This window comes from Dendropsophus ebraccatus, chromosome 14 (assembly GCF_027789765.1).
Source record: "Dendropsophus ebraccatus isolate aDenEbr1 chromosome 14, aDenEbr1.pat, whole genome shotgun sequence".
Lineage (NCBI taxonomy): Eukaryota > Metazoa > Chordata > Amphibia > Anura > Hylidae > Dendropsophus > Dendropsophus ebraccatus.
Window position 1 is genome coordinate 9,060,122 of NC_091467.1, and position 27,397 is coordinate 9,087,518.

General features: G+C 45.0%; 1 protein-coding gene across 3 annotated transcripts; it reads right to left on the bottom strand.

The window, feature by feature from the left end:
* Nucleotides 1-5,578: 5,578 nt before the first annotated feature.
* Nucleotides 5,579-26,783, bottom strand: ZNF512B (zinc finger protein 512B). Of its 3 annotated transcripts, XM_069952764.1 has the most exons (17): nucleotides 26,642-26,780; nucleotides 23,208-23,306; nucleotides 21,168-21,241; nucleotides 19,077-19,205; nucleotides 16,664-16,836; nucleotides 16,179-16,330; nucleotides 15,980-16,051; nucleotides 14,362-14,490; nucleotides 13,461-13,585; nucleotides 13,074-13,166; nucleotides 12,765-12,863; nucleotides 12,498-12,665; nucleotides 12,232-12,426; nucleotides 11,934-12,035; nucleotides 7,386-7,448; nucleotides 7,197-7,295; nucleotides 5,579-6,362 (listed from the first exon to the last, which is right to left on the bottom strand). In XM_069952764.1, the coding sequence occupies exons 1-17, from the start codon at nucleotides 26,670-26,672 to the stop codon at nucleotides 6,084-6,086; spliced, it is 2,082 nt and encodes a 693-aa protein (XP_069808865.1). In that variant the 5' UTR covers nucleotides 26,673-26,780; the 3' UTR covers nucleotides 5,579-6,083. The 3 variants fall into 3 exon arrangements, with proteins under 3 accessions (XP_069808865.1, XP_069808866.1, XP_069808867.1); XM_069952765.1 differs by lacking the exon at nucleotides 11,934-12,035 and having other exon boundaries at nucleotides 7,386-7,451; nucleotides 26,642-26,783; XM_069952766.1 differs by lacking the exon at nucleotides 11,934-12,035 and having other exon boundaries at nucleotides 26,642-26,782.
* Between the last annotated feature and the right edge of the window lie 614 nt (nucleotides 26,784-27,397).

Below are 27,397 nucleotides of genomic sequence, written 5' to 3' on the forward strand. Positions count from 1 at the left end.
ACCAAAATTAAAATTTTGCGCTATAAATGGTTTCCTAAATGGTGGTTGTTCTGCGACAGCAGAATCAAATGTTAAAGGACCCCCAAAAATAATTGCCCCCTTGCAGGTGCAGGTATATTAGGGCAGCCATATTATTAGGGCAACGTTCCCCAAATTGTTTCTCTCCATCTGGTGCAAAACTACAACTCCCATCATGCTCCAAGAGGTTACATGCTCTGAAAAGCTGTCAGGATACAAAGGCCTGCCGGGCATGATAGGAATTGTAGATTTACAACAACTAGTAAGCTGTCAGGGTATGGTGGGAGATGTAGGCCAGCAAGAGCTGTCAGGACATGATGGGAGATGTAGGCCAGCAAGAGCTGGAGAGCTGTCAGGACATGATGGGAGATGTAGACCAGCAAGAGCTGGAGAGCTGTCAGGACATGATGGGAGATGTAGACCAGCAAGAGCTGGAGAGCTGTCAGGACATGATGGGAGATGTAGGCCAGCAAGAGCTGTCAGGACATGATGGGAGATGTAGGCCAGCAAGAGCTGTCAGGGTATGATGGGAGATGTAGGCCAGCAAGAGCTGGAGAGCTGTCAGGACATGATGGGAGATGTAGGCCAGCAAGAGCTGTCAGGGTATGGTGGGAGATGTAGGCCAGCAAGAGCTGTCAGGACATGATGGGAGATGTAGGCCAGCAAGAGCTGTCAGGACATGATGGGAGATGTAGGCCAGCAAGAGCTGTCAGGGTATGATGGGAGATGTAGGCCAGCAAGAGCTGGAGAGCTGTCAGGACATGATGGGAGATGTAGGCCAGCAAGAGCTGTCAGGGTATGATGGGAGATGTAGGCCAGCAAGAGCTGTCAGGGTATGGTGGGAGATGTAGGCCAGCAAGAGCTGTCAGGGTATGGTGGGAGATGTAGGCCAGCAAGAGCTGTCAGGACATGATGGGAGATGTAGGCCAGCAAGAGCTGTCAGGGTATGGTGGGAGATGTAGGCCAGCAAGAGCTGTCAGGGTATGGTGGGAGATGTAGGCCAGCAAGAGCTGTCAGGGTATGGTGGGAGATGTAGGCCAGCAAGAGCTGTCAGGGTATGGTGGGAGATGTAGGCCAGCAAGAGCTGTCAGGGTATGGTGGGAGATGTAGGCCAGCAAGAGCTGTCAGGGTATGGTGGGAGATGTAGGCCAGCAAGAGCTGGAGAGCTGTCAGGACATGATGGGAGATGTAGGCCTGCAAGAGCTGTCAGGGTATGGTGGGAGATGTAGGCCAGCAAGAGCTGTCAGGGTATGGTGGGAGATGTAGGCCAGCAAGAGCTGTCAGGGTATGATGGGAGATGTAGGCCAGCAAGAGCTGTCAGGACATGATGGGAGATGTAAGTCAGCAAGAGCTGTCAGGACATGATGGGAGATGTAGGCCAGCAAGAGCTGTCAGGGTATGGTGGGAGATGTAGGCCAGCAAGAGCTGTCAGGGTATGGTGGGAGATGTAGGCCAGCAAGAGCTGTCAGGGTATGGTGGGAGATGTAGGCCAGCAAGAGCTGTCAGGGTATGGTGGGAGATGTAGGCCAGCAAGAGCTGGAGAGCTGTCAGGACATGATGGGAGATGTAGGCCTGCAAGAGCTGTCAGGGTATGGTGGGAGATGTAGGCCAGCAAGAGCTGTCAGGGTATGGTGGGAGATGTAGGCCAGCAAGAGCTGGAGAGCTGTCAGGACATGATGGGAGATGTAGGCCAGCAAGAGCTGTCAGGGTATGGTGGGAGATGTAGGCCAGCAAGAGCTGTCAGGGTATGGTGGGAGATGTAGGCCAGCAAGAGCTGTCAGGGTATGGTGGGAGATGTAGGCCAGCAAGAGCTGTCAGGGTATGGTGGGAGATGTAGGCCAGCAAGAGCTGTCAGGGTATGATGGGAGATGTAGGCCAGCAAGAGCTGTCAGGGTATGATGGGAGATGTAGGCCAGCAAGAGCTGTCAGGACATGATGGGAGATGTAGGCCAGCAAGAGCTGTCAGGACATGATGGGAGATGTAGGCCAGCAAGAGCTGGAGAGCTGTCAGGGTATGATGGGAGATGTAGGCCAGCAAGAGCTGTCAGGGTATGATGGGAGATGTAGGCCAGCAAGAGCTGGAGAGCTGTCTGTACAGAGGCTGTCATCAGTTGGCAAGCTGTCAGGGCTTGGAAGCCACTAAAGGGGAACTGTCAGCAGTCTAGACCAATCTAACCTGCTGATAAGTCCCTATTATGCCCGGGCCCTGAGGATGGAGGGATGTGTCTTCTCTTCCTCCTGGGGGCCATTCCCGTGCTGTTAGCAGTGTAATCCTCACTCCAGAATAGTGTTGAGCTGATCTGTCGAAATGTTTGAGTTTGGCAACTGGAACCCTCGTCATTTGATTACTGATGGCTGCAGAAGTTGCATGCTGCCCTGGGGCTGTCATGAAAACATGGATACAGCCTATGATCATGTCCATGTTTTCCTGGCAACCATAGGGCGGCATCCAACTTCTGCAAACTCAAACATTTTGACAGATTTTGACCGGCCCGTTCCTACTGATAATCAATTAAGCGAGCAGGCCGGACGGACAGATCGGTGCTCAGGGCCAGTGCTCCTAACAGTACTCCGGACCGCGGATTAGGGCCCTATTCCACCAGATGATTATCGTTCGCATAATCGTTAACAATTAACGATCTCAAACTACCGCTATTGCGAAAGACCTGAAAACATTAATTTATTTCCGTGGAACGATAATCGTTATTTATGATCGTATTTGTGATCGTTTTTTCTCCGCTATTGCATTCGTATCTACAGCGAACGACGTCTTATTCAATGCGAACGATTTGCGAACGAGCAACGATAAAAATAGGTCCAGGTCTTATAAAGCGATCAACGATTTCTCGTTCGGTCGTTAACTGCATTTCAACCGAACGATTATCTTTTAGATTTGAACGATTTAACGATAATCTGAACAATAATCATTCGGTGGAATAGGGCCCTTACACTGCTAACAGCAATGGGAACGACGCCCAGGAGGAAGGCAAGAGACATACCTCTATCCTCTCTGCCCAGTAGGGAGATATCAGCAGGTTAGATTCATCTAAACTGCTGATAGTTCCCCTTAAAGGCATGCTGGGAGTTGTGGGCCTGTGACCTGGTAGTCATGCCGCCCTATGGCTGCCAGGAAAACATGGATACAGCCATAGGCCATATCCATATTTTCCAGGACTCCCTAAGGCAGAAGCCAACTTCTTTTTCGATACCAATAAAGATTTTGTATTGCAGCCTGGCACTGGTGCTTGACATCCATCTTTTCAAGTATCCTGATCGGCTGCACTGTCACGCAGCAGTCTCGTGCACCATCCGGGGAACCCATGAGAGCAGCAGCGAGCTGCTTACATATCTCTGAAAGCATCCAACTTCTGCAGCTGGCAGGAATCAAACGCTGAGCGTTCAGATAACGTTGCAGAGTGCGAACAGTTTAACAGGTTCACTCAGCACTACTTATCAGCTGTCAGGGCATGATGGGCGTTGTGGGAAAGCTGGGTGATGGCCATACTACCCCCCCCCCCCCAGTACAATAACACTGACACACACCAGTCCACACCACTTACAAGAATCTCATCATCGTTTTATTGTAATATGACAAGAGATGACAGACGGGAGCCACACAGCGAACACAGAGCTTCACGTCAGTGCGTAAATCAGTGTCTCTACACACCTACAAAGCTGCGGCTGAGTATCTGGTCATATATGGATACAAAGAAAAGCGTGAGCGGAGGGGGGAGGGTGTCTATGGATGAGTTTCAGGATCAACCGAGAGAAACTTAAGACTGGAATATATTATAGAGCAATGGCTGCACAAGTGTGTTCCGTACTGTAGATGCTCAGTGTAAGGAGCCCCCACTGCTGGGCGCCTCCTATCATCTTCAGCAACTCTGCAAACACTCATCTTGTGCTGGAGTCTTATACTCCAGTCACACTTAGAGCTGCACTCACAATTCTAGAAGACTGTTCACACGTCTGCCTGTGCACCTTGGCTTTTTGAAGCAGAATCGAGCAAGGATATCTATACATAAGATATTCAGCTGGTCCCTTTGAAAAAGTAGGATGAGCGGATGCATGTCTAATGTGTATGGATGGCCTGTAGGCTGTGCTCTTGGCCACACTGCATTGCAGGAGATGATGTCTTTTACAAACTGGCGGCCCTCCAGCTGTTTCACAATTACAATTCCCATCATGCTGGGACAGCCAAAGCTTTAGCTTTCCTGGCCTGATGGGATTGTAGTTGTGAAGCAGCTGCCTGATGACACCATTCATGTACACAATACAAAGCAGAACTTACTCTATACCAGGGATGAGGAACCTTCGGCCCTCTGGCTGTTGCAAAACTACAATACCCATCATGCCTGGAAAACTAAAGCATGGTGGGAATTGTAGTTTTGCAACAGCTGGAGGGCTGAAGGTTCTCCATCCCTGGTCTATACAGACACTGAACCAGCAGGGGTTCGCAGTGGGCAGCAAGACAGCTAACTTGTAGAAACGTGAATGCAGCTTTGGATGCGACCGGAGTATAAGAAATGACGTAAATCAAATCATCTGCAAACGCCACAATATCACAATGTAACTTACTAAGGACACAGCACACTGTTTTCTCACACATTACTCCGGATGCTACTGTAGTGAATATACAAAAGGGCCACCTCCATTATGTGTGCAGCAAACATGATAGAAATGGCTACTTAGCTGCTCTGAGGCGGCGCTTCAGGTATGTACCATGATATCATAGTCTCTTCTAAGTCTCCTGAGAACAGACATTGACCACTGGCGGATCGGTAAGTGCTTCTTAAATATATATAAATTAAACGTCTTATATAATTTTTTTTTTCATCCTTATACCGGAGTCAATAAACAACTGCTTCTATTCCTTTTGTCCACTGTCTTCATTATTCTCCATGTTTTTTTTCCCTCAATATCAGCAGGGACTAACTAAATGCAGCTTACCCTTAAAGGGCCCGCGCTGGCCGATAACATTGCATCTAGGTACATAAAAAGCCCAGCAACCAATCAGGAATCAGCGTTTATCTGTAGTGCAAGTCTACGGACCTTGGTTAAGAAAAGCATCGGGCACAGTGCAATCTTTATGTAGCTCCAAACATGATTATCAGATATGAGTTAAAGGGCTCCTAGGGTATTGAGGGCCGGAATAAGGGGCAGTAAGGAAGGGTTGTACTCTACATGTCCGTGCACAGACAGTGTTCTGTGGACCCGACCTCCTGGCACTATAATGTATCAGTTAAAATCTTCGTGCTACAGTACTAACACAGCCTCACAGCTGTGTCAGTACAGTAGCGCACACCCTTATACAGTTTCAGAACTCCCAGCATCATAATCATCATGATGTCCAGATCTCAAAGGTCTGGTCTGCTGAATACTGTCTATGCATGGATAGTGTTTTGCAGACGTGTGAATGTCCCCTTAGGGGGCATGTCCAGTTTTACATATAAAAAAGTATGTAGGGTGTTCCGGCTTTCTACATGACATTAAGTGCTTTAGTATTTTTTTTTATATTTATCCGCTTGCTACCAGTGAATACACTCAGAGCAGAAAGGGGCACAGCTCCTTTATGCCATGCTGAATCCCCCCTGCCGTCCAACTGGAGCAGACAGGACTTCAGGATCCATATTGCATGTTACTTTCCATCAAAAATTGACAGCAATTCTTCCCCGATTAAAACCCCAGGCTGCTCAGCACTGTGCATAGTCTGCTTTTAATATCCAAGGTCCTGTATGGTCGCTATTCCTTAGTGCAAACTTTGCACCCAAATGCAATATCATCACTTTCCCAAAGCACTCCCATTTCAGCAGCTGGAGGCGATATAGCTATAATTTTAGACAATGGATATCCTTTCCATATAGATTTATATAGTAATATTCAATAATAACGTCACTATTTTCTATCTTGACTTTCAAGTAGTAGCTAGACGATGATATATTGAGTATACTTGGTCCTGTTAGGCTGTAGCAGTGAGCACACATAGGAATGTGTATATTGATTGGTGTGACTACTGTTGGCTACTGAAGTGGGTTCCCGAGTCGGATTGTGGTAGCACGTGGATGTCATTTGCCTCTTCTGGATGGGCCACCCTTCCGCACTTTCCCCTTAGGTCCCATACATGACTCAGGTTTACTTGGTGCTTTTTTAGGTAGGGTTCGTAGTGCAACTGGAGTTTCTTTTGTAAGGGGTGGAGTTGAGGGTGAAGGAAGACTTGGGGCCTTCTCCTCGAGCTTCATCTTTTTATTCTTTTCTATTGCTTTTATCTCCGACACATCAGGAGAAGGTTCTGGACTCCTTTTCCTTTTAGAGGGTGAAGAGACGGTGGACACCCGGAACCAGTTCTGGGAATACACAGCCAGAAGTAGACCTGGGTTACTGTACAGCAAATATTTGTTTCTTATGATCCCACAGCATGCTATAAGCACATTTGATTCCTAAGAATCTAGGTAACCGTCTTGATACCCTCCCAACTAGACATGAGCGAACCTGGAGCATGCTCGAGTCGATCCGAACCCGAACTTTTGGCATTTGATTAGCGGTGGCTGCTGAACTTGGATAAAGCCCTAAGGCTATGTGGAAAACATGGATATAGTCATTGGCTGTATCCAACCTTAGAGCTTTATCCAAGTTCAGCAGTCCCCGCTAATCAAATACCGAACGTTCGGGTTCGGATCGACTGGAACCCGAACCCGGTTCGCTCATCTCTACTCCCAACCTCATCTCCTTGACACAAGTCCCCATAGGGTTGTCCAGCCCTTGGTGGGGAAGTGCACACAGATGCATACTCACCCAACATTATAATCTATGGGAGGAATGAAAGAAACAGTGGGCATGCTTGATAAAGGGGTAAACATTGTGGGTTTGACCACTTGGGCTTACATTGCTCCTGTTAAAAATGGGGTGTGTAAAGTGGGGGCTGCACAAGATAATTTTCTGTTATAGTCTATGGAAGATGCTTGATATGCTATAAGCGGTGAAATATTGTGGTAAAACCATGGGATTCACTATGAAGAATGAGGGTGCCCATTACCTGGATAGACAAAGTATTCACTATAATCTATATGAGATAGAAACTGCAGTAAACATGCTCAATGTGCCATAAAGGGCATGGGAAACCCCTTTACAGATATGTTTCTAATACCACCTCGGATCTAATTCATCAGCCATCTCTTCACCTGTGAATGTGTCTTCAGAATGTGATACTTCACGCCGCTTTCAGAGCTAAACTCCTTCTTACACAGCAGACATCTGTATTTTCCCCCAGAATGATTGCCCTGTAAGGAAAAAGCAGACAGATGAATACCATGTCTCAGTGATGCCTAGATCCTCTCATGCTCAGGGAAATAGAAGGAGTATCTCAGTACCTTGTTACAGTTTGCTAGATGAGCCTTTAACCCGGACACGCTGGAGTATATTGCTTCACAACACTGCTGAAGTAAAGTAAGGGGTGAGTGATGGAACAGTGCACCTGTCCTCCCTAAACTAGTCCTCAGTAAATTCATGTGCCCGACTTGTCCCCTTCTACCAAGTTCTTGGAACCTAGAAGCAGCCAATGTTTTATCTACTTCTGGGAAAGCTGAGTGACAATCTTTACGGCTCCTGATGCTTCCAAGGGGGTTGTCAGTCCTGTATAGCACAATTGCAGTGAAATTGAAGTGCAGGATTTAAACAGGTTGTCCAGACCCTATAACATGGGGCAATTAGTTGCCATAACAGTGGCAGTGATCAGCTGACCAATAAGCAAGCATTTGTTAAATTTTTTAGGTTGTTTTGATCCATATCAAAGTCATCTCTCATTGCCCTTTCATCTCCCCGTGTGATAGTGGATGTGCGCTCGATGGGTGATGGTAGCAAAAGGCCCCCAAAAAGATCTAGGAATTGCTCATGTGCCCTTCCCTGTGCAATGTTTGAGCCTTATAGAAGCTCTGTACAGGAGATCCAATCTGTGAGGCCTGCGCTTGTTTACAGCTAGCATGGGTCATCTAATAGGTTACTCTCCCTTTAATTCTCACATCACAAATGTGGAAAGAGCAACTGCAGGACCTGCAAGTATTATGCACAGGCCCAATGCATGGTACTCACTAGGTGTCGGATAGCTGCTGACAGATCAGATGAAAGCATATGGCTGAATAATGCCGTATAATTACATTTATTTACACTGAAATGGCAGCTATATTGGTTTACATTCAATAGTATTCAGCTTTCCCTGAAACAGATGTTGATGATGGTCATTTTCTATCACATTGTTAAAAATTATAGTTAGGGTAGGTTTACACATGACAGATCGCAGCGTAAATCTTGCTGTGAGTTTTGTGCATTGTCCAGCCACAGCCACTGATTGTGGGAGAGCCGGAAGCCGGGACCCCGTGCAGCAAGCCAGATTGAGGTGATGTATGTGCAGGCAGCGTGTGGGTTATGGGGGCGGGTGATTTACATACTTCCAGTGGTCTGAAAGATCCAATGCAAGTATGTATTCACATAGGAACTGCGAGGACCTTGGATCGTAAGAGATCTCACTGCAAAACCTGCAGCGAGATTTCCGATGCAATCCATCCTGTGTGAAGCTGCCCTTAAAGTGTCACTGTCGTTTCACAAAACTTTTGACATGCCATAGAGACATGTCAAAAGTTTTGATCAAACCAGTACTGCTAAGCGCAGTCCTCTCCTGGCTCTGTGTCACGTGATCAGTCAGACTTATCAGTTGGGCGCCATAGAGTGCGACTGGTCACATGACACAGAGGCGGGAGAGGACTGCGCTAAGCACTGTCTTCTCCCTGCTCTAACTCCCGATCAGTACAGGTTTGAACGCTCAGACCCGGACCAATCGAAACTTTTGACATGTCTCTATGACAATTTTTGCTTTTTATGTCTCTATGACATGTTAAAAGTTTTGTGAAACAACAGTGACACTATAAAAACACATTTTTACAATTAATGCTTTACTTTAGCTTGAAAATTTTGAATATAATTTATTTTCAGTCCATCACCGTTTGTAAAAGTATCTGCCTGCTGTCGGTGAACAAGAACTCTTGTTAGCATCTAGAGCAGGGATGGGGAACCTTCGGCCCTCCAGCTGTTGCAAAACTAAAATACCCATCATGAAGAAAGACTGGTGTAGGAAGGATGAAAAAGTATAGAACTTTAGTGTGATAAAAACGGGATATTTATTAGCTAAAAGGTAGGATATATGCATGTATCTTCTCAGACATCCAGAAATAGAGTAAAATACAAATGCATGATTGTAATAAATAAATGTCTAAACAGTACCTAAGGATTAGAGATGGAGATAACAAATAAAACAATAAGAACACAGATAAAAATAAAAATTTAAAATTAGACTAGTCGGCACATAAGTGCATATAGGACAAAAATAGTTTCAATGATATAGTCTCACCAGTCTAGTCGTTTGGGATACTCCGTATGGTTTCAGGCTGTTTAGTGGAGTCCTCCGACAGGTCGTGCTGCAAGATGCTTGTTCTGGGCGCTCGCATTAGCGTTTGTGCGTTGCTCACTTATATGATGTGGCAGTCTTGCGCATGCGCGCAGTCCTCTGTTGCCCGACGAACCTCGTGGTTTTTTGGCGGTAAGTGTAATGGTTTAAACGGCAAAGAGATAATAAAGGCTAAAAAGTTAATATGGGTCGATATTAGCTGGACGCATTTCAAAGCCTCCTTTGGCTTTTTCCTCAGCAGCAGGTACGTAGTAATGGTGGGCTGCAGTGTCTCTGGTATTTATAAAGGTCACTGTCTTGTGATTGGACTATTACTTGATAGTAGGTGTAAAGAGATGGACTATTACTATCAAGTAATAGTCCAATCACAAGACAGTGACCTTTATAAATACCAGAGACACTGCAGCCCACCATTACTACGTACCTGCTGCTGAGGAAAAAGCCAAAGGAGGCTTTGAAATGCGTCCAGATAATATCGACCCATATTAACTTTTTAGCCTTTATTATCTCTTTGCCGTTTAAACCATTACACTTACCGCCAAAAAACCACGAGGTTCGGCGGGCAACAGAGGATTGCACGCATGCGCAAGACTGCCACATCATATAAGTGAGCGACGCACAAACGCTAACGCGAGCGCCCGGAACAAGCATCTTACAGCACGACCTGTCGGAGGACTCCACTAAACAGCCTGAAACCATACGGAGTATCCCAAATGACTAGACTGGTGAGCGGTGCTACTAGCACCATCCACTCTTGTACTTATCTGCATGAACCCTACCAAGTTACAACGTATGGGCAACTTATACAAGTACAACTACGCTGACATTGTAACATCCCTAAACAGCTTACCTGCTGCTGCCCTGCTGCATTAACGGGCCATATTATATATATATATATTCTTATGTACATTTACGAACATATTTTATCCACGCATTGCTGCATAAGTCCTGACCTACGGCTAAACTATTTCACATGGGTATAGTGGCTTTCTATCCACTTTTTATATACTTATATATATTTTCTACCTTCCAACACCCCTGGGGCGGATCACCCCGCGCGTGTTGGTTCAAAGACTATTTCACTGAAATCAATCTTCAGAGACTATATTTTCACAGACTATATCATTGAAACAATTTTTGTCCTATATGCACCTATGTGCCGACTACTCTATTTTTATATTTTATCTGTGTGCTTATTGTTTTATTTGTTATCTCCATCTCTAATCCTTTTCAGGTACTGTGGGGTTGGGTATATACTGGTTGTATACTATACACGGCGCTGTATTGATTCGGCTATAAGTATGCTGCTATATAGATGCAAAGTGGGGATACCCGTAGTTCCCCGTGTTTTACAAAATGAAGTAATAAATAAGTAAGCATCCAGCGCTACTAAATAGAACTCGTAAATGATATGTTACTCACGATAAGGCTTCCGTAGAGATGTTGTTCTTAGTGGTGAGACTGGTGAGGGTGATCCCAGGTGGGGTGCTTCATTATATAATACTCCGTAACGCTGAAACGCGTTGGAGGAACTTTGGTCCTTACTATACTCCGTAACATACTTTGTGACGTCACACTGAACTTTTACCGGAACACCTTTAGCTGGTTGAAGTTGCGCCACCGGCCGGGGCGCACTCCCAGCGTGGATTACAACTACTCGTTGGAACCTAGATCTGGAGGACAGAAACCACTCACCAGTCTCACCACTAAGAACATCTCTACGGAAGCCTTATCGTGAGTAACATATCATTTACGAGTTCTATTTAGTAGCGCTGGATGCTTACTTATTTATTACTTCCTTTTTAGGTACTGTTTAGACATTTATTTATTACAATCATGCATTTGTATTTTATTCTATTTCTGGATGTCTGAGAAGATACACGCATATATCCTACCTTTTAGCTAATAAATATCCTGTTTTTATCACACTAAAGTTCTATTCTTTTACATCCTTCCTACACTAGTCTTTCTTGAGGACCTGTTACTGCTGTTTATCTATATTTATCTTCATCTCCTAGGGTATAGGAGCCTTTCAGGTTCACCTCGTTAGACTTTAGCTCAGTCGATCTCACACATACCAATTTGCATCTAACATACCCATCGTGCCTGGACAGCCAAAATTATAGTCTTGCAACAGCTGGAGGGTCAAAGGTTCCCATCCCATTTAGAGGCTGCTAAAATTATACTCAGTTTAAACAATGTTCTGTGAGCTAAATACTCAATAAAACAAATATATCTATCTATGCTCAGTGCATTTACGTCAGTCTGGAGTCCACAGAAGATCGTCTAGACTGGATACAACTGTAGCAAACTCAGCTGTAACATGTACTAGATGTTTAGAGAATTTCAGCCTTTAGATGCACGTTTCCACTCACTAATAGGAAGTTCTTTAAGATATATATATATATATATTTTTTTACGTTTTATTGTTCCCCCTCTCCACAAGCCCATGTCCACTCACATTATTTGGACAACAAATGAAGCCGTTCTCCTTCACAAGTGCTTTCCAGCGATCCAGGAGATGTGGATTAAAGGTCGGCAGGCCAGGACGTAGGTAGTTCAGCTGTCACATGACATGCATGTTAGACATCCCTGCTAGACAGCTGCAGAAAATATTCTACAGATGTGACATGACTGCAGGCAATAGCTGTAGACAGTGCACTTACCTACCCATCTTAAACAAAACAGCACAGCTTCCATGTCTAAGCATTGTACCTGTAAACATTAGACGCCACGCACTCTCATAATCTGCCTCTCACCCTCTTGCTGTCCGGCACCAAATCCTCCTTCTTTCTTCTCCTGCTCCCTTCCTTTGCCAGCTCATCCTCTGCAATTTCCTGCAAATGGAAGACTGCGACTTGCGCTGAGTGCCTCCTGACCCTACCACTTGGAGTTCGCTCAAAATCCTCTACCAACTCCGTCTGATTTGACACAGGGTCCAAGTCCTCAGAATCCTAGAAAGAGAGACACAGAGACTGAAGAAACGGCACTGTGTGTAGCTGTCATGTACAGAGCAGTCACTCACCGCACAGTGCTCCGAGCGTATATGGTAATCTCTCCCAGCCTTGGACTGGTAAGCCTTGTTACACTGAGGGCAGGAAAAGTGCAGCTTCTCCCGTTCACACTGTTGTGTGCCGCAACGCTGGGTGTGGTACTGATACCCCATCAAGCTGGAGAACGTGGCTGAGCAATTCTGGGATGACAGAAGCACATAAAGCACACAGTGTTCCTGCTACCTGTGGCAATGTGGCGGGAATATAGTATTATACAGTTTATACAGTTAGCCGTATACCTGCTTAGGGCAGCGCAATTTTCCCATCTGCTTCAACATTTTTCTCAGCCGTTCCCGCTCTCTGGGATCTTCCAGTGGATTACTGTCAGGACTGGAAGACTGGAAGTAAGGGGAAATTATAAGAATTGCAACATAGCTTATCTAGTCCCCAACACTAAACACACTAATCATTATTTCATCAGGATGCAGAGCTGAAATCTCCCAGCATTCCCTGCTCAATCAGTGTCTACATGGAGCATGCTCTAACCAGACACTACCCAACTGAGCTGTGTAAGGTACTTACACAATGACTCAATGAATTTATTTCACCTTATTGACATGTTCTGCCATGGTGTGATAATTCAGACCGGCTTTGGACTTGAACTGCTTCCGGCATTGTTGACATCTCAGCGCTTCTTGCAGCTAAATTATCACAGAGAAGTAATGTCAGTACATCTGCTATGCAACTACTCCCACAAAAAACTCAAGATTATAGCACCTCAGAACTGACACAAGCCCTATAACAATAGTCGCTAAATCACCAAGATCCCATCCCTGTTATACTAGATCCCACAGCTTTCCTAGTCTGCAATGGCAAATGTGCTTAGCTATGAGGCATAGCACTGTAGGAGTTATAGTGATACCCAGCTTTTCGAAAATCCAGAACAGGTTTTTTTAACAACTTCTTATTGGATATCAGGTTTCAATCTGTCTCACCTGTTCACATACATCCATGTGTTTTCTCAGCCCTGCCAAGGTTTTTCGTGTAACATTGGAGCAGTTGGGGCAGGTCACCTCACCCTTCTTATTGCTTAGACGTTGGCACTTGTCGTCCACACTGCCTGGTACAAGGGGGAGAAATATGAAGGCAATCTGTGCCTTTCCAAAGCAGAATATTTATAGGAAACTCTCATGTACATCATCTGTTGCAGTTTTCCAGACTGCATTACATACAGGTAGGTGTCAGAAATTCTAAGCAGACAGATCCAATCAAAAGAAGTTTCTCTTAAGAACCAATGGAGGCAGAAAGGAGGCACTCTATATGCAAAGCATTGCTATTAAGACAACTTTGAGCAAATCAAAGTGGGGTTGATGCCTTTGAAAACATTAATCACTAGGTATAAAATATAAAAGTTACTTTTGAGGCTAAAGATGTTGTCCAGGATTAGAAAAACAAGGCTGCTTTCTTCTATAAATTGTATTGCAGCTCAGCCCCATTTATGTCAAAGTAAGGGAGCTACAACACAAGAGACTACTATTAACGTGTACTGCACTGGTTTTGGAATCAGCCATGTTTCTAATCCTTGACAACTTTAGGCTGAGAAAAGTCGCTGAGAGGCAAGTTACAGCTTTTACATATAAAGGGGCAGAAAAGGTGGAGTAACTGCAGGATCAGACAAAAATACAAGGTTTATCTGTAACCATACAGACATATAAGTCTACATAAGAATTGTAGGAGGTGTTTTTATTTTAAATAATTTCAGCAATTTAAAGGTAGTAACCAGATAAAGGATTATGTAAGGATAGATTAGATGAACTCGGTGGTCTTTTTCTACTGACAACCTTTCATGTAAATGCTAGTGGTGCAAATGTTGAGCTGGTGCATGTTGCTTCTTACCTGAAGTGGGCTTCATGAGGTGCTCCAGTCTTATGTTTGTATTTTCAGTCTTCTTCTTTTGTTCTTCTACTCTCCCCTGTACAATCCGTGCCTGCCTTCCTCTGGACTTGTCCTCTGTTTTTCCTAAACCTGAAAAGACAAAAGTTAGAATCTGAGTTCCTCATGAAGTGGAGATCCCCACTGAGGTAGAAGCACTTAGAAATTTGCCCCTTTAATTTCTGATTAGCTCCCCTTGGAAACAGAGCGAGTGGTCTACTCATAGAATTCTATAAGACCTTTCTAAGAATTCATATACCACACACTCGGCTTTTTAAGTTATGCATTGTCATAAAAAAGTTAACTTCTGACACGTCAAAAGTTTTGATTGGGCTTTCACTGCTGGGCCCCCTCCTTCCAATAAGGAGAGCGAGCTAGGAAAAGTGTGCAGTAGCACATTTCACTCCCTGGCTCGCAGCCATCTCCTTGGTGGCTCCATTATAATTCTATGAGACCACTGGACCGAGATCACTGACAGGGCAGAAGTAAAGCACATCTCTCCCTCCACCTTTTCCGGATTGCTGGGGGTCTCAGCACCGATCAAAACTTTTGACATGTTCCTGTGGCGTCAAAAAGGTTCAAAGTCCAGCAGCTTGCCTGGTAGAATAATCCAAAAGTTTATTTGGTGGCCAAGTGCTAATACAACGTTTCAACCTGAAGTCGTCTTTTTCAAGTATACTTGAAGATGACTACTTCATGTCGAAATGTTGTATTAGCACTTGGCCACCAAATAAATAATGCCCAAATAGTTCCATACAGGAAATACTCACTGCATACAGTGTATAAACAGTACACTGAATGCCATACACTGCCCAGGATACTCAGAGCATTATAATACTGCTTTACAGTGCCTGATGACAAAGTGTCATACATAACTTTCAAGGAACTAAGAAGTGCCCAGAGTGCTACACCTTGCCCACACATAACCATATTGGCGGACATTTATAAAGACCAGCGTACCCGTAAATTAAATAAGGCCCCGCCTCCAATGCCATACACTACCCAGAATACTCAAGAGCATACCGGAATCACTAAGAGGTGATTGACCTGCACCTGCCGTATGGAAGGAGCAGAAATTTACACCTGCTCCTCAGCAGGTGTAGATTTCTGTCATGATTTACACCTGCAAGCAGGCATAAATTAGGCGCCATGCCGCAACCTCTCAACCGATGAGCGGGGGAAGCCACTGGCGTACACCAGGGAGAGAGAAGGGGTGAATCTGCACCTTCTCCCTGGTGTATGCCACTGGCACAGGTTTCATAAATGTCCCCCATTGTGTCCAGATATTACCCACCTAGTACTATATGGTGCATAACTACTGCCAAACAGTGCCATTATAGCCCTTTATAATGTCCATAGAACCCCTAGAGTTGCCCATCAAAGAGCCGACACTGTTGAGAATGAACTCCCTTGCTCTTTCCTGAGGGGTAATGCTGCACCCTGCTGGCAGCAGTTAGTAATTTCTTAATGACTTACTGAACATTTCCAAATGGGAGAGAAGACAGTCCCTGAAAACCAAAAACTTTCTATTGGACCTAGAACCCAAGGGATGAATGTTCTTCACACTTCCCTTCGTGATTACCTTTTAAGCCAAAAGTGGTGGTGATGGACGGCTGCTCTCCTGTAAACTTCTTTGGAGTCTTCTGTTTCCTTCCTATCTCATGAAAGAGCAGAAACAAATAAAATATATGTAAACCATTTCAGAAGGAAAGAAAGAGCAACTGGACACCAATGAGGCAATGAGCATAGAACAACTAATAAACCACCAGCCCTCCCCTTACTGTGCTTCATTCTCTCTGGGTCCTCATCAGACAGACATGCATCCCCTTGTCTTTCATTGTCCTTGGGATGGTGGATGTCTCCATTCTGCCCTGGGGTCTGCACTGTATGCGGTTTTGAAACCTTGTTTGCTGTAGATCCTTTTTTCACCACCCTGAGGACAATATAAAGTCAATACCACAACACAAAAAACAATTACCAACTACAGCCTTATAGCAATGTTTCCCAACCTGTAGCAAGATGACAACTCTCATTATGCCTTCACAGCCTTCATACTCTGACAGCTCTCCAGCAACACATTTTCCATCCTGCCCAACAACCTCCCTACTCTGAAAGCTCTATGGCTGCTGCAAAACTACAACAGTTTTGCACAGCTAGAGAGTCAACCTGTAGGTTGGGAAAACACTGCCTTATAGTACAGGTGTACAGCTCATGGCACTGCCTCCAACTGCATTGCTACGTTTAGTTTCATATAATTTGGTGGTACCCCTTGCACTTCTCCTTTGTCCCATTGGAGACCACTTGTGGGCTTGTCCTGTTTTCTCTGCTCTCCTCCTTCTCCGAATGGTTCCACATCAGGTGTTTCTGCAGCTGCGGTCTCGAGGCAAAAACAGCTTCACAGTGCGGGCAAGAGAGGACCATCCGGGATAGGAGCGGAGCCTAAATGGGAAGAAACAGAAGGTCAATCTGAGAATCTCAATCTGTAAAAGTTTATATTGAACATGCAAAGAACAATTGACATGTATGATACATATGCATTTGCGCCTTGGCCTCATTTCGGTTAATTTCAATAGTTTATTTTATTTGCATCTGTTTCTATCTGTGTTGTAGTTTGTTTAACGGAGAAAGAAACAAAACAAGTTTTTTTTTTCCAATGATGATTGATATACATGTTCTATTTACCATCTGTCATAATACATTTTTAAAACTGAGCGGATGTAAACTGTGATGAACACAAAAAGACCAGGTTAAAAAAGGTTAGTCCCCTGTTTGCACATGCATTTTGGTGGATCAGTTCATGTGTAAGAACAGATCTGTTCAAAACAGATCAAATTTACATATGTGAACCCAGCCTAACATGTACAAACCGTGCATTCATAACAAGACAGAAACACAATATGACAACAAACAGCAACGCACACAATGCACAGTAAGGACCAGCCAATGCAATAGTAGCCATTCAGAACAGGGAGAAAAGGACACAGGCAACAGGCATTAAAGTGAATGTACCGTCAAGTACATCACTTTTTTTTTCAGCCGATCGGCGCCAGCACAGGGATCATGGTGGCAACGAACGCTGCCTGGTTCCCACGCTCTACTTTCACAGACTACCATGTACCCTTTTCCCCCAGTGTTCTTCCTCCTACACATCTAAGAAATACCACTCAAGACATATTGCCACTTTGTACTGCGTCAATTGGTCAATGCTGCGAGGGCCTCTATTCTTGGCTTATGGCGCTTCCCTGACCCTCGTTCCATTTCCCTTTGGTTGCGCAAAGTTGAGGATGCGAAACGCCTTGAAGACCTGAAAGCTCAGTTATACGACTGCTTTGCCGGCTTCCTCCGGAGTTGGTATTACTGGGGCTAGTTTACTGATACTACGGAATTCAAGACTCTAAGGGCTGTATTACACGGGGCGATTATCGTTCGAAAAATTGTTAGATCATTTGAATTTAAACGATAATCATTTCATGTAATAGCAGGCAACAATTAAACGACCAACGAGAAATCGCTGATTGTTTGATAGAATCTAGACCTATTTTCATCGTTGATGGTCCACAAATCGTTCAGTGTAATAACACATAATTCGATCGTTCCCTGGTCTATCAGCCAGGAAAGGACGAGTGCTTGTCATAGCGAACATTTGAGATCGTTTATCATTAATCAAAAATGTTATACCACCCTAATAGTCCAGTAAAAGGTCCGCCACCCCCTCCTTTATTTTCTTTCCTTTCTCTTTCCTCTTACTCTCTATTTTTGCTTTGCTGGTTATAACACTGGTTTGGGCCCTGGCCCTTTTTTTGCTCATCATACGTTACACTGATAACTGAGTTTCCTGTTTGCACCGTGCCTGGTGCTTGTTATTCTTATTAAAATTAAATAAAATTCAGAATTTAAAAAAAATAGAAAAAGAAAACCTATAGTATAGGAATCGGAATCACGTCACTGCTCAAGTAAATGGGACTGAAACCCACAGGGCAATGCCTGGTGAGCGAAGAAGCGGCAGTGCCATTCACTGGACTTTCATCAATATAATACTGACATTCTATCCTAATGAAAAATCCTTAATTTAGTAGTCCTGGACAACCCCTTTGAATTCTTCCTACACCTTTAGTCTATGTTCACACTACGTACATGTGCGGCTGAAACTACGGCCGTGTGAAAAATAGACATGCGGGCGAATTGCGAACATACGGGCGAACCGCGAACATACGCCGTAGTATAGTTATGCTTCCTATCTTGTTTCGAAGCAGTTTGAAGAAGGTCATTTACTTGGAAATCTTCGCCCAGCCCAGTAAACCACACAGAACCTTTTAATATAAAAATCTAGTTCGATTTGGCTGAAAAAAGTATTCCGTACGGGGCCGCATTGAAATCCACGGCCGTGACTTGGAACAGTTCCGGCCACAAACAATGGTCTTTTTCATTTTTCACGGCACTGTATATGATCAGGCCGTAGGCTCATACGTAGTGTGCATTGTGCGGCCGTATATCGTATATTCGCGGTTTGCACTACGGCCAGAAATATACGTAGTGTGACCATAGCCTTATAGAGGTCAGAGCTCTGTTTCTTGGTTGCTCAGTCAAGGACTTGTAAATTCACCTTTACTTTAGGACCCTCAATGTGCATTAAAATGGCTGTTCAGTGCACGCCATTGACTCCCTTGGCATTACCTTACCCCTTGGCATCGTTGATAATGTTGTTTTAGTCCATACACACTGGGAAACTCCACCCAGCAGCCTGAGCTTGGACATCGCACCCGCGACAAGGTCTTAAACATTTCTTTCCACTCGCTGATCAAGGAGGGCTGAAATATAAAAGGGAAAAAAATATATTCGCTTTGTAAAGATTACAGCTGGCTGTAAGGCAACTGGTTTCAGCAGGATCCCTCCCTATTCTTGTCTTTCAACGTGTTTGAAAATCATTGGTGGCCGGACACTCATCGCTACATGTAATAATGATAAGTGGTCAGCGGCTCGTTCTGTACTAAGAAAATAACAAACATGTTTGCTTACCTGTCCACACTGCCCTGGGGTCCTCCTGGCTTGTTTCTGCGCTCCCCGATTGCTGACACTTCCATACCCATCTCTGCAGTGACAGCCCTCTTAGTCAATCGCTGGCCAAGATGTGACAGCCCCGAGCACCCTCTCATTGCAGAGATGGATTTGGAAGTGTCAGCAGCTGTGAGTGGGAAATGTACAGACAAGCAAGGAGGATATCAGGAAGCATGGACAGGAAAGCATGTTTATTTTTTTGTATACACGCTGGAATACCCTAGCAGCATGATAATCGAGCTGTGTAATGGGTTCTGGAAGCATCCGCCGATCCGCCAAGACTGGTACTCTCTTAGGGTCCATTTACACAGAAAGATTATCTGACAGATTATCTGCCAAAGATTTGAAGCCAAAGCCAGGAACAGACTATAAACAGGAAACAGGTCATAAAGGAAAGCCTGAGATTTCTCCTCCTTTCAAATCCATTCCTGGCTTTGGCTTTAAATCTTTGGCAGATAATCTGTCAAATAATCTTTCTGTGTAAATGGACCCTTACTCCACTAATTGAGCCATCTAATGGTGCATTTACACAGGCAGATTTATTTGACAGATTCTGGAAGCCAAAGCCAGGAATGGATTTGAAAAAAAAAGGGGAAATCTCAGTCTTTCCTTTATGGCCCATTCCCTGTTTATTGTTTGTTCCTGGCTTTGGCTTCAATAATCTGTCAGATAAATCTGTCTGTGTAAACGCACCATAAGACTGCCCTAAAGGAAGGATTCCTCTCCAGCAAGTAACTTCCTACCCAACAGTAATGTCATCACTGGAACGCTTTTCCCACCACGCCTAGCCACCAGTTCGCTAAGGAGCTATCAATGCCAATATATATATTGAGTATGTGCATGTTCCTATTTATTGATTATGCTCTACAAGCTGTGGCCTTCAGTGTCCTTTCCATGATTGTACTTGTAGTTCTACACTAACATAATAGGGAATAAAACTCGTTGCAATGGATCACACTTTCCACTTGTTTGCAACACAAAATAATCTTATCTTAGCACAGGCATTTCTTAGAAAAGTAAGGCAGCATTACAGTAATTGGTTGCCAGTAAGAGCTGACAGAGGAAGAGTGAAAGTGTTAGGTGGCCATACACCTTCAATAACTGACAATCGTTTGGCTATCAGTTATCTATCCTGTCCTTTCTATGGGGAAAAAGGGGTAAGCCACAGCCAGACTGCTCACACTGCAGCTTACCCATCATACACCACCATCAACTCAGTTGAGGGAGCCCCACACATCTTACACTGATGGCCAAACCTGATGCGAGCAGCGGATACTGCTGATGAAAGCATAATAATCTTCACACAAACACATAGGGGGAGATTTATCAAAGGGTGTAAAATTTAGACTGGTGCAAACTGCCCACAGCAACCAATCACAGCTCACCTTCCAACTCTGGTGAAAGAAAAGAGGAGCTGTGATTGGTTGCTGTGGGTAGTTTGCACCAGTCTAAATTTTACACCCTTTGATAAATCTCCCCCATAGTCTTGTACTTCATGTTTGTGTACTGACAGGGAGTATCATCTCCTTCTTTTACATGGAGCTGTATACCATCAAAGAAAGGAAAGGCCTCTATATCAGTAGAGCAGTCCTGTGTACTCTATTTGGCCTTTGAAACCTGCAGAACTTGCAAATGGGAGCCCAGATTACGCCAATTCTAAAGGCACTACATAAGACACGTTTCCCTTATAATGGATATCCAGCTTTGCTCCTTACCGGTATTCCCCGCAGTTCGCGGCCTTCTGGTCTGGCATATCTCTTCTGCACTGTCCTCCTGTTGTAATAGCTTCCTGAAAACACACAAGCAGATAAAGATATAAATTTAAAATCGGATTGTACTGTATTTTCCTTCCGGATGTTGTCTTATAAGGCAGCTGCTGAAAAACTTTGGAACAGGACTGGAGAATCTGCGGTCGCTGAATGCGGTGGGGGGAGCTCAAAAACCACTGCATCCCCGCCATATGCGGTGACCGTATGAAAAGCAGAGCAAGCTGCAGGCGTCCGGGGTATGGAAAAAAAGAGATACGGTACAGTGGCACTGTTCCCAGAAAAACACACCTCTTTCACCCCTCAGACTGATCATCTATTCTCTTTAGAAGTTCATCTCCCACGGCTCCTCTCCAATCCTGTTTCTCGCAGTTCACACTTCACCATCATTTCCCAGGATGATTATACATCTCAGCTTAGAAACCATCCCTCCCCCTCCTTTATCACTTACTGCTGGGGAGCCATTGCACTCCTTGTCACACCTAGCATGCTACAAATGTGCCAATGATAAAGACACGGAATGCAGCAAAAATATCTCTTAAAGGGCAACTACAACAAAACTCTGCTTACTTTGTATGAGAAATGTGGTTTACCAATACCTATATGTAAAATAGGGATTAAGTCACATTAATGGGGTGCAAACACTATTTAAATGTAGGGGAGTCTGGTTCTCTCCACAGCACTTAGACCTCTATGACAAGTAAGAGAGAAATCTGCCGCAATATGGGATATTTTTGTTGCAAGAATGCCCCTTTAAACATGGATGACAACTATAAGTAGATAGACAGACAGACAGACAGGAGATAGGGGGTGGGGGGGGGGGGGGGGGGGGTCGGGAGCCTGTCACCCCGGCACGGGGGGTGACTGGTTCCCTTTAAATAATGGTGCGTTTACTCTGAGCGATTATCGTTCGGATTTTCACGATAACGATAGCATTTGAGCAATAATCAGCTAGTGTAAACACATCGAACGATCAAGCGACAAGTGATAAATCGTACTTGGTCGTTTACTGAAAATTAGCAGATCGCTTCGTCTAAACAGTCTTTCACCGATTCACCCTATGCGTGAGATGGGCTTAAGCGATCTTAAAACGATTGCAATAACGTTTTTTTCAAACGATATATTGTTCCGTCTAAATGCTGATCGTTATAAAAAACACATTGTTACTTCGAAATTGTTAACCGTTCGATTGGGCGAATTATCGCTCCATGTAAACGGACCATAAGAAAACAATTTTTTTCATGCAACAAAGCAGTGCAGCACAGCAAACTAGCAAAGTGACGTTTCTGTGGCCTCACGCCACCACTTTCAAGCTCTAGCTTGAAAATGGTGGCGTGAGGCCACAGAAACGTCGCTTCACTAAGATTACAAAATAAACTCTCCTTTTTTTGTGCCTGAAAACCGCGCCACTCTTATTCATGTGCCATGTCATGGTATTGCAGATACAGTGTCATGCCCTATCTCACACTAAGGATTGCATCAGTCCTTGCACGAGCAGTAAACCAATCTTGGCTTTACTTTTAAGCAGTCGTCAACAAAGAAGAAGGTCTCCTGGGTGCTATTTCACAGCATGATGGCATCCAGGACAGCCTTGGCGAGAGCTGTGCCCCGGGCATTCACGTCACGGCCCTTTGAAGATGCACCAGAGGGACCGGTGTTGTGCCTACAGCTCCAAAACTACGGGAGGGTCGATCATGAAAATTGATAGGAGTGAAGGTAGAAACACAGCAAGCAAAACCTGAATCACGGGGAAGACCTTATTGTACTGATTGTACGGTTGGACCCCCCAGTGACCACACACTTTTCCTATATCCTCTGTATAGGGAATAAGCATTACTAATGGAAAAACCCATTTGAATTCCTATAGGATCTACTGTGTCATGATCATGTGTCTGCACACCGACAATGTCAGGAAGCCATAAAGCCAACCTTCACATGATGTGACAGGAGCAGCTCAGCCAATCAGAGCAAGAGGAGGCAGACACTCACCTGAGTCTGATGCCAGGAACTGCAGCTGAGTGGAAGCTCTGGATTTACTGATCCGGGGGAACTGCTGCCTGGATCCTGTGGCCACAGAGTCAGCCATCGCTGTAGATAGATCAGACAGAGGGTGGAGTCAGGTGGGAAAAGGGTGGAGTCAGGTGAGAAAGGGGTTGGGTTAATGTGACAAAGGGCGGAGTCAGGTGGGTAATACAAGAGGTGGCAGACGGGCAGTGAGGTATATAGGAGGCACCATGACAGGGAGCTACTGAGGTACCAAGGTGCCCGTTACCTGTTGTAAGGACTGTCACATATGTAGGAGTGAGGTGTGAGGTACAGGGGCAGTAGGGTATGGAAGGTGTGAGGTATGAGGTAGAATAACGTAAGGCACCGTGAGGTATGAGGTACCCAGTAAACACAGACAGTGAAATATGGGGTATACAGTACATGCAGGATGTACAGGGCAAAGGCAGACAAAAATCACTCCCTGTACTGTATACCTCATACCTCAGTGCCTGTACTATATACATCATACCTCAGTGCCTGTACTATATACCTCATACCTCACTGTCTGTACTATATACCTCATATCTCACTGCCTGTACTATATACCTCATATCTCACTGCCTGTACTATATACCTCATACCTCACTGCCTGTACTATATACCTCATACCTCAGTGTATGTACTATATACCTTATACCTCAATGCCTGTACTATATACCCTATACATCACTGTCTGTAGTTTATACCTCATACCTCACTGCCTGTACTGTATGAGGTACACGGTACAGTGAGGATACACCGCGCAGTGAGGTATAGGATACACGGCGCAGTGAGGTATAGGATACACGGCGCAGTGAGGTATAGGATACACGGCGCAGTGAGGTATAGGATACACGGCGCAGTGAGGTATAGGATACACGGCGCAGTGAGGTATAGGATACACGGCGCAGTGAGGTATAGGATACACCGTACAGTGAGGTATAAGATACACCGTACCGTACAGTGAGGTATAAAATACACCGTACAGTGAGGTATAGGATACACCGTGCTGTGAGGTATAGGATACACCGTACAGTGAGGTATAGGATACACCGTACAGTGAGGTATAAGATACACCGTACAGTGAGGTATAGGATACACCGTACCGTACAGTGAGGTATAGGATACACCGTGCTGTGAGGTATAGGATACACCAGACAGTGAGGTATAGGATACACCGTACAGTGAGGTATAGGATACACCGTACAGTGAGGTATAGGATACACCGTACCGTACAGTGAGGTATAGGATACACCGCGCAGTGAGGTATAGGATACACGGTACAGTGAGGTATAGGATACACGGTACAGTGAGGTATAGGATACACGGTACAGTGAGGTATAGGATACACCGTACAGTGAGGTATAGAATACACCGTGCTGTGAGGTATAGGATACACCGTACAGTGAGGTATAGAATACACCGTGCTGTGAGGTATAGGATACACCGTGCTGTGAGGTATAGGATACACCGTACAGTGAGGTATATAATACACCGTGCTGTGAGGTATAGGATACACCGTACAGTGAGGTATAGAATACACCGTGCTGTGAGGTATAGGATACACCGTGCTGTGAGGTATAGGATACACCGTGCTGTGAGGTATAGGATACACCGTGCTGTGAGGTATAGGATACACCGTGCTGTGAGGTATAGGATACACCGTACAGTGAGGTATAGGATACACCGTACAGTGAGGTATAGGATACACCGTACAGTGAGGTATAGGATACACCGTGCTGTGAGGTATAGGATACACCGTACAGTGAGGTATAGGATACACCGTGCTGTGAGGTATAGGATACACCGTACAGTGAGGTATAGGATACACGGTACAGTGAGGTATAGGATACACGGTACAGTGAGGTATAGGATACACCGTACAGTGAGGTATAGGATACACCGTACAGTGAGGTATAGGATACACCGTGCTGTGAGGTATAGGATACACCGTGCTGTGAGGTATAGGATACACCGTGCTGTGAGGTATAGGATACACGGTACAGTGAGGTATAGGATACACCGTGCTGTGAGGTATAGGATACACCGTGCTGTGAGGTATAGGATACACCGTGCTGTGAGGTATAGGATACACGGTACAGTGAGGTATAGGATACACCGTGCTGTGAGGTATAGGATACACCGTGCTGTGAGGTATAGGATACACCGTACAGTGAGGTATAGGATACACCGTGCTGTGAGGTATAGGATACACCGTGCTGTGAGGTATAGGATACACCGTGCTGTGAGGTATAGGATACACCGTACTGTGAGGTATAGGATACACCGTACAGTGAGGTATAGGATACACCGTACAGTGAGGTATAGGATACACCGTACAGTGAGGTATAGGATACACCGTACAGTGAGGTATAGGATACACCGTACAGTGAGGTATAGGATACACCGTACTGTGAGGTATAGGATACACCGTGCTGTGAGGTATAGGATACACCGTGCTGTGAGGTATAGGATACACCGTGCTGTGAGGTATAGGATACACCGTGCTGTGAGGTATAGGATACACCGTGCTGTGAGGTATAGGATACACCGTGCTGTGAGGTATAGGATACACCGTGCTGTGAGGTATAGGATACACCGTGCTGTGAGGTATAGGATACACGGTACAGTGAGGTATAGGATACACCGTACTGTGAGGTATAGGATACACCGTGCTGTGAGGTATAGGATACACCGTACAGTGAGGTATAGGATACACCGTACAGTGAGGTATAGGATACACCGTGCTGTGAGGTATAGGATACACCGTGCTGTGAGGTATAGAATACACCGTACAGTGAGGTATAGAATACACCGTGCAGTGAGGTATAGAATACACGGTACAGTGAGGTATAGGATACACCGTACTGTGAGGTATAGGATACACCGTGCTGTGAGGTATAGGATACACCGTACAGTGAGGTATAGAATACACGGTACAGTGAGGTATAGGATACACCGTACTGTGAGGTATAGGATACACCGTGCTGTGAGGTATAGGATACACGGTACAGTGAGGTATAGGATACACCGTGCTGTGAGCTATAGGATACACCGTGCTGTGAGCTATAGGATACACCGTGCTGTGAGGTATAGGATACACCGTGCTGTGAGGTATAGGATACACCGTGCTGTGAGGTATAGGATACACCGTGCTGTGAGGTATAGGATACACCGTGCTGTGAGGTATAGGATACACGGTACAGTGAGGTATAGGATACACCGTACTGTGAGGTATAGGATACACCGTGCTGTGAGGTATAGGATACACGGTACAGTGAGGTATAGGATACACCGTACTGTGAGGTATAGGATAGGTGCGCTGGGGTATACGGGGCCGGTGATGGTCGCTCTCGGGGTGTGGCCCCGGTCTCGGTACCCCGTTCCTGGGATCTTACCTGCCGGGCCCCGCCGCTCGCTGTCGGTCATGCGCTGAGCTCACTCCGCCCCCGGAGCCCAAACTCTCGCGGTACTGAAAGGGGGGAGACCGGGGGGAGAACCGAGGGAGGGGGCTGAGATCTACCGGGCACAGGAGGACCCCGAATACACAGGTCACGTGACACGTCCTCCTAGACCGACATGTATGTGTATAGAGGTCCTCAGAGCTACCGACCGCAAACCCTATATACCTTCCTATATAACTACTGGTCCTATATACCATCCTATATAACTGCTGGTCCTATATACCTTCCTATATAACTACTGGTCCTATATACCATCCTATATAACTACTGGTCCTATATACCATCCTATATAACTACTGGTCCTATATACACACACCCTATATAACTACTGGTCCTATATACCATCCTATATAACTACTGGTCCTATATACCATCCTATATAACTACTGGTCCTATATACCATCCTATATAACTACTGGTCCTATATACACACCCTATATAACTACTGGTCCTATATACCATCCTATATAACTGCTGGTCCTATATACCATCCTATATAACTACTGGTCCTATATACCACCCTATATAACTACTGGTCCTATATACCTTCCTATATAACTACTGGTCCTATATACCATCCTATATACACACCCTATATAACTACTGGTCCTATATACCACCCTATATAACTACTGGTCCTATATACCTTCCTATATAACTACTGGTCCTATATACCATCCTATATACACA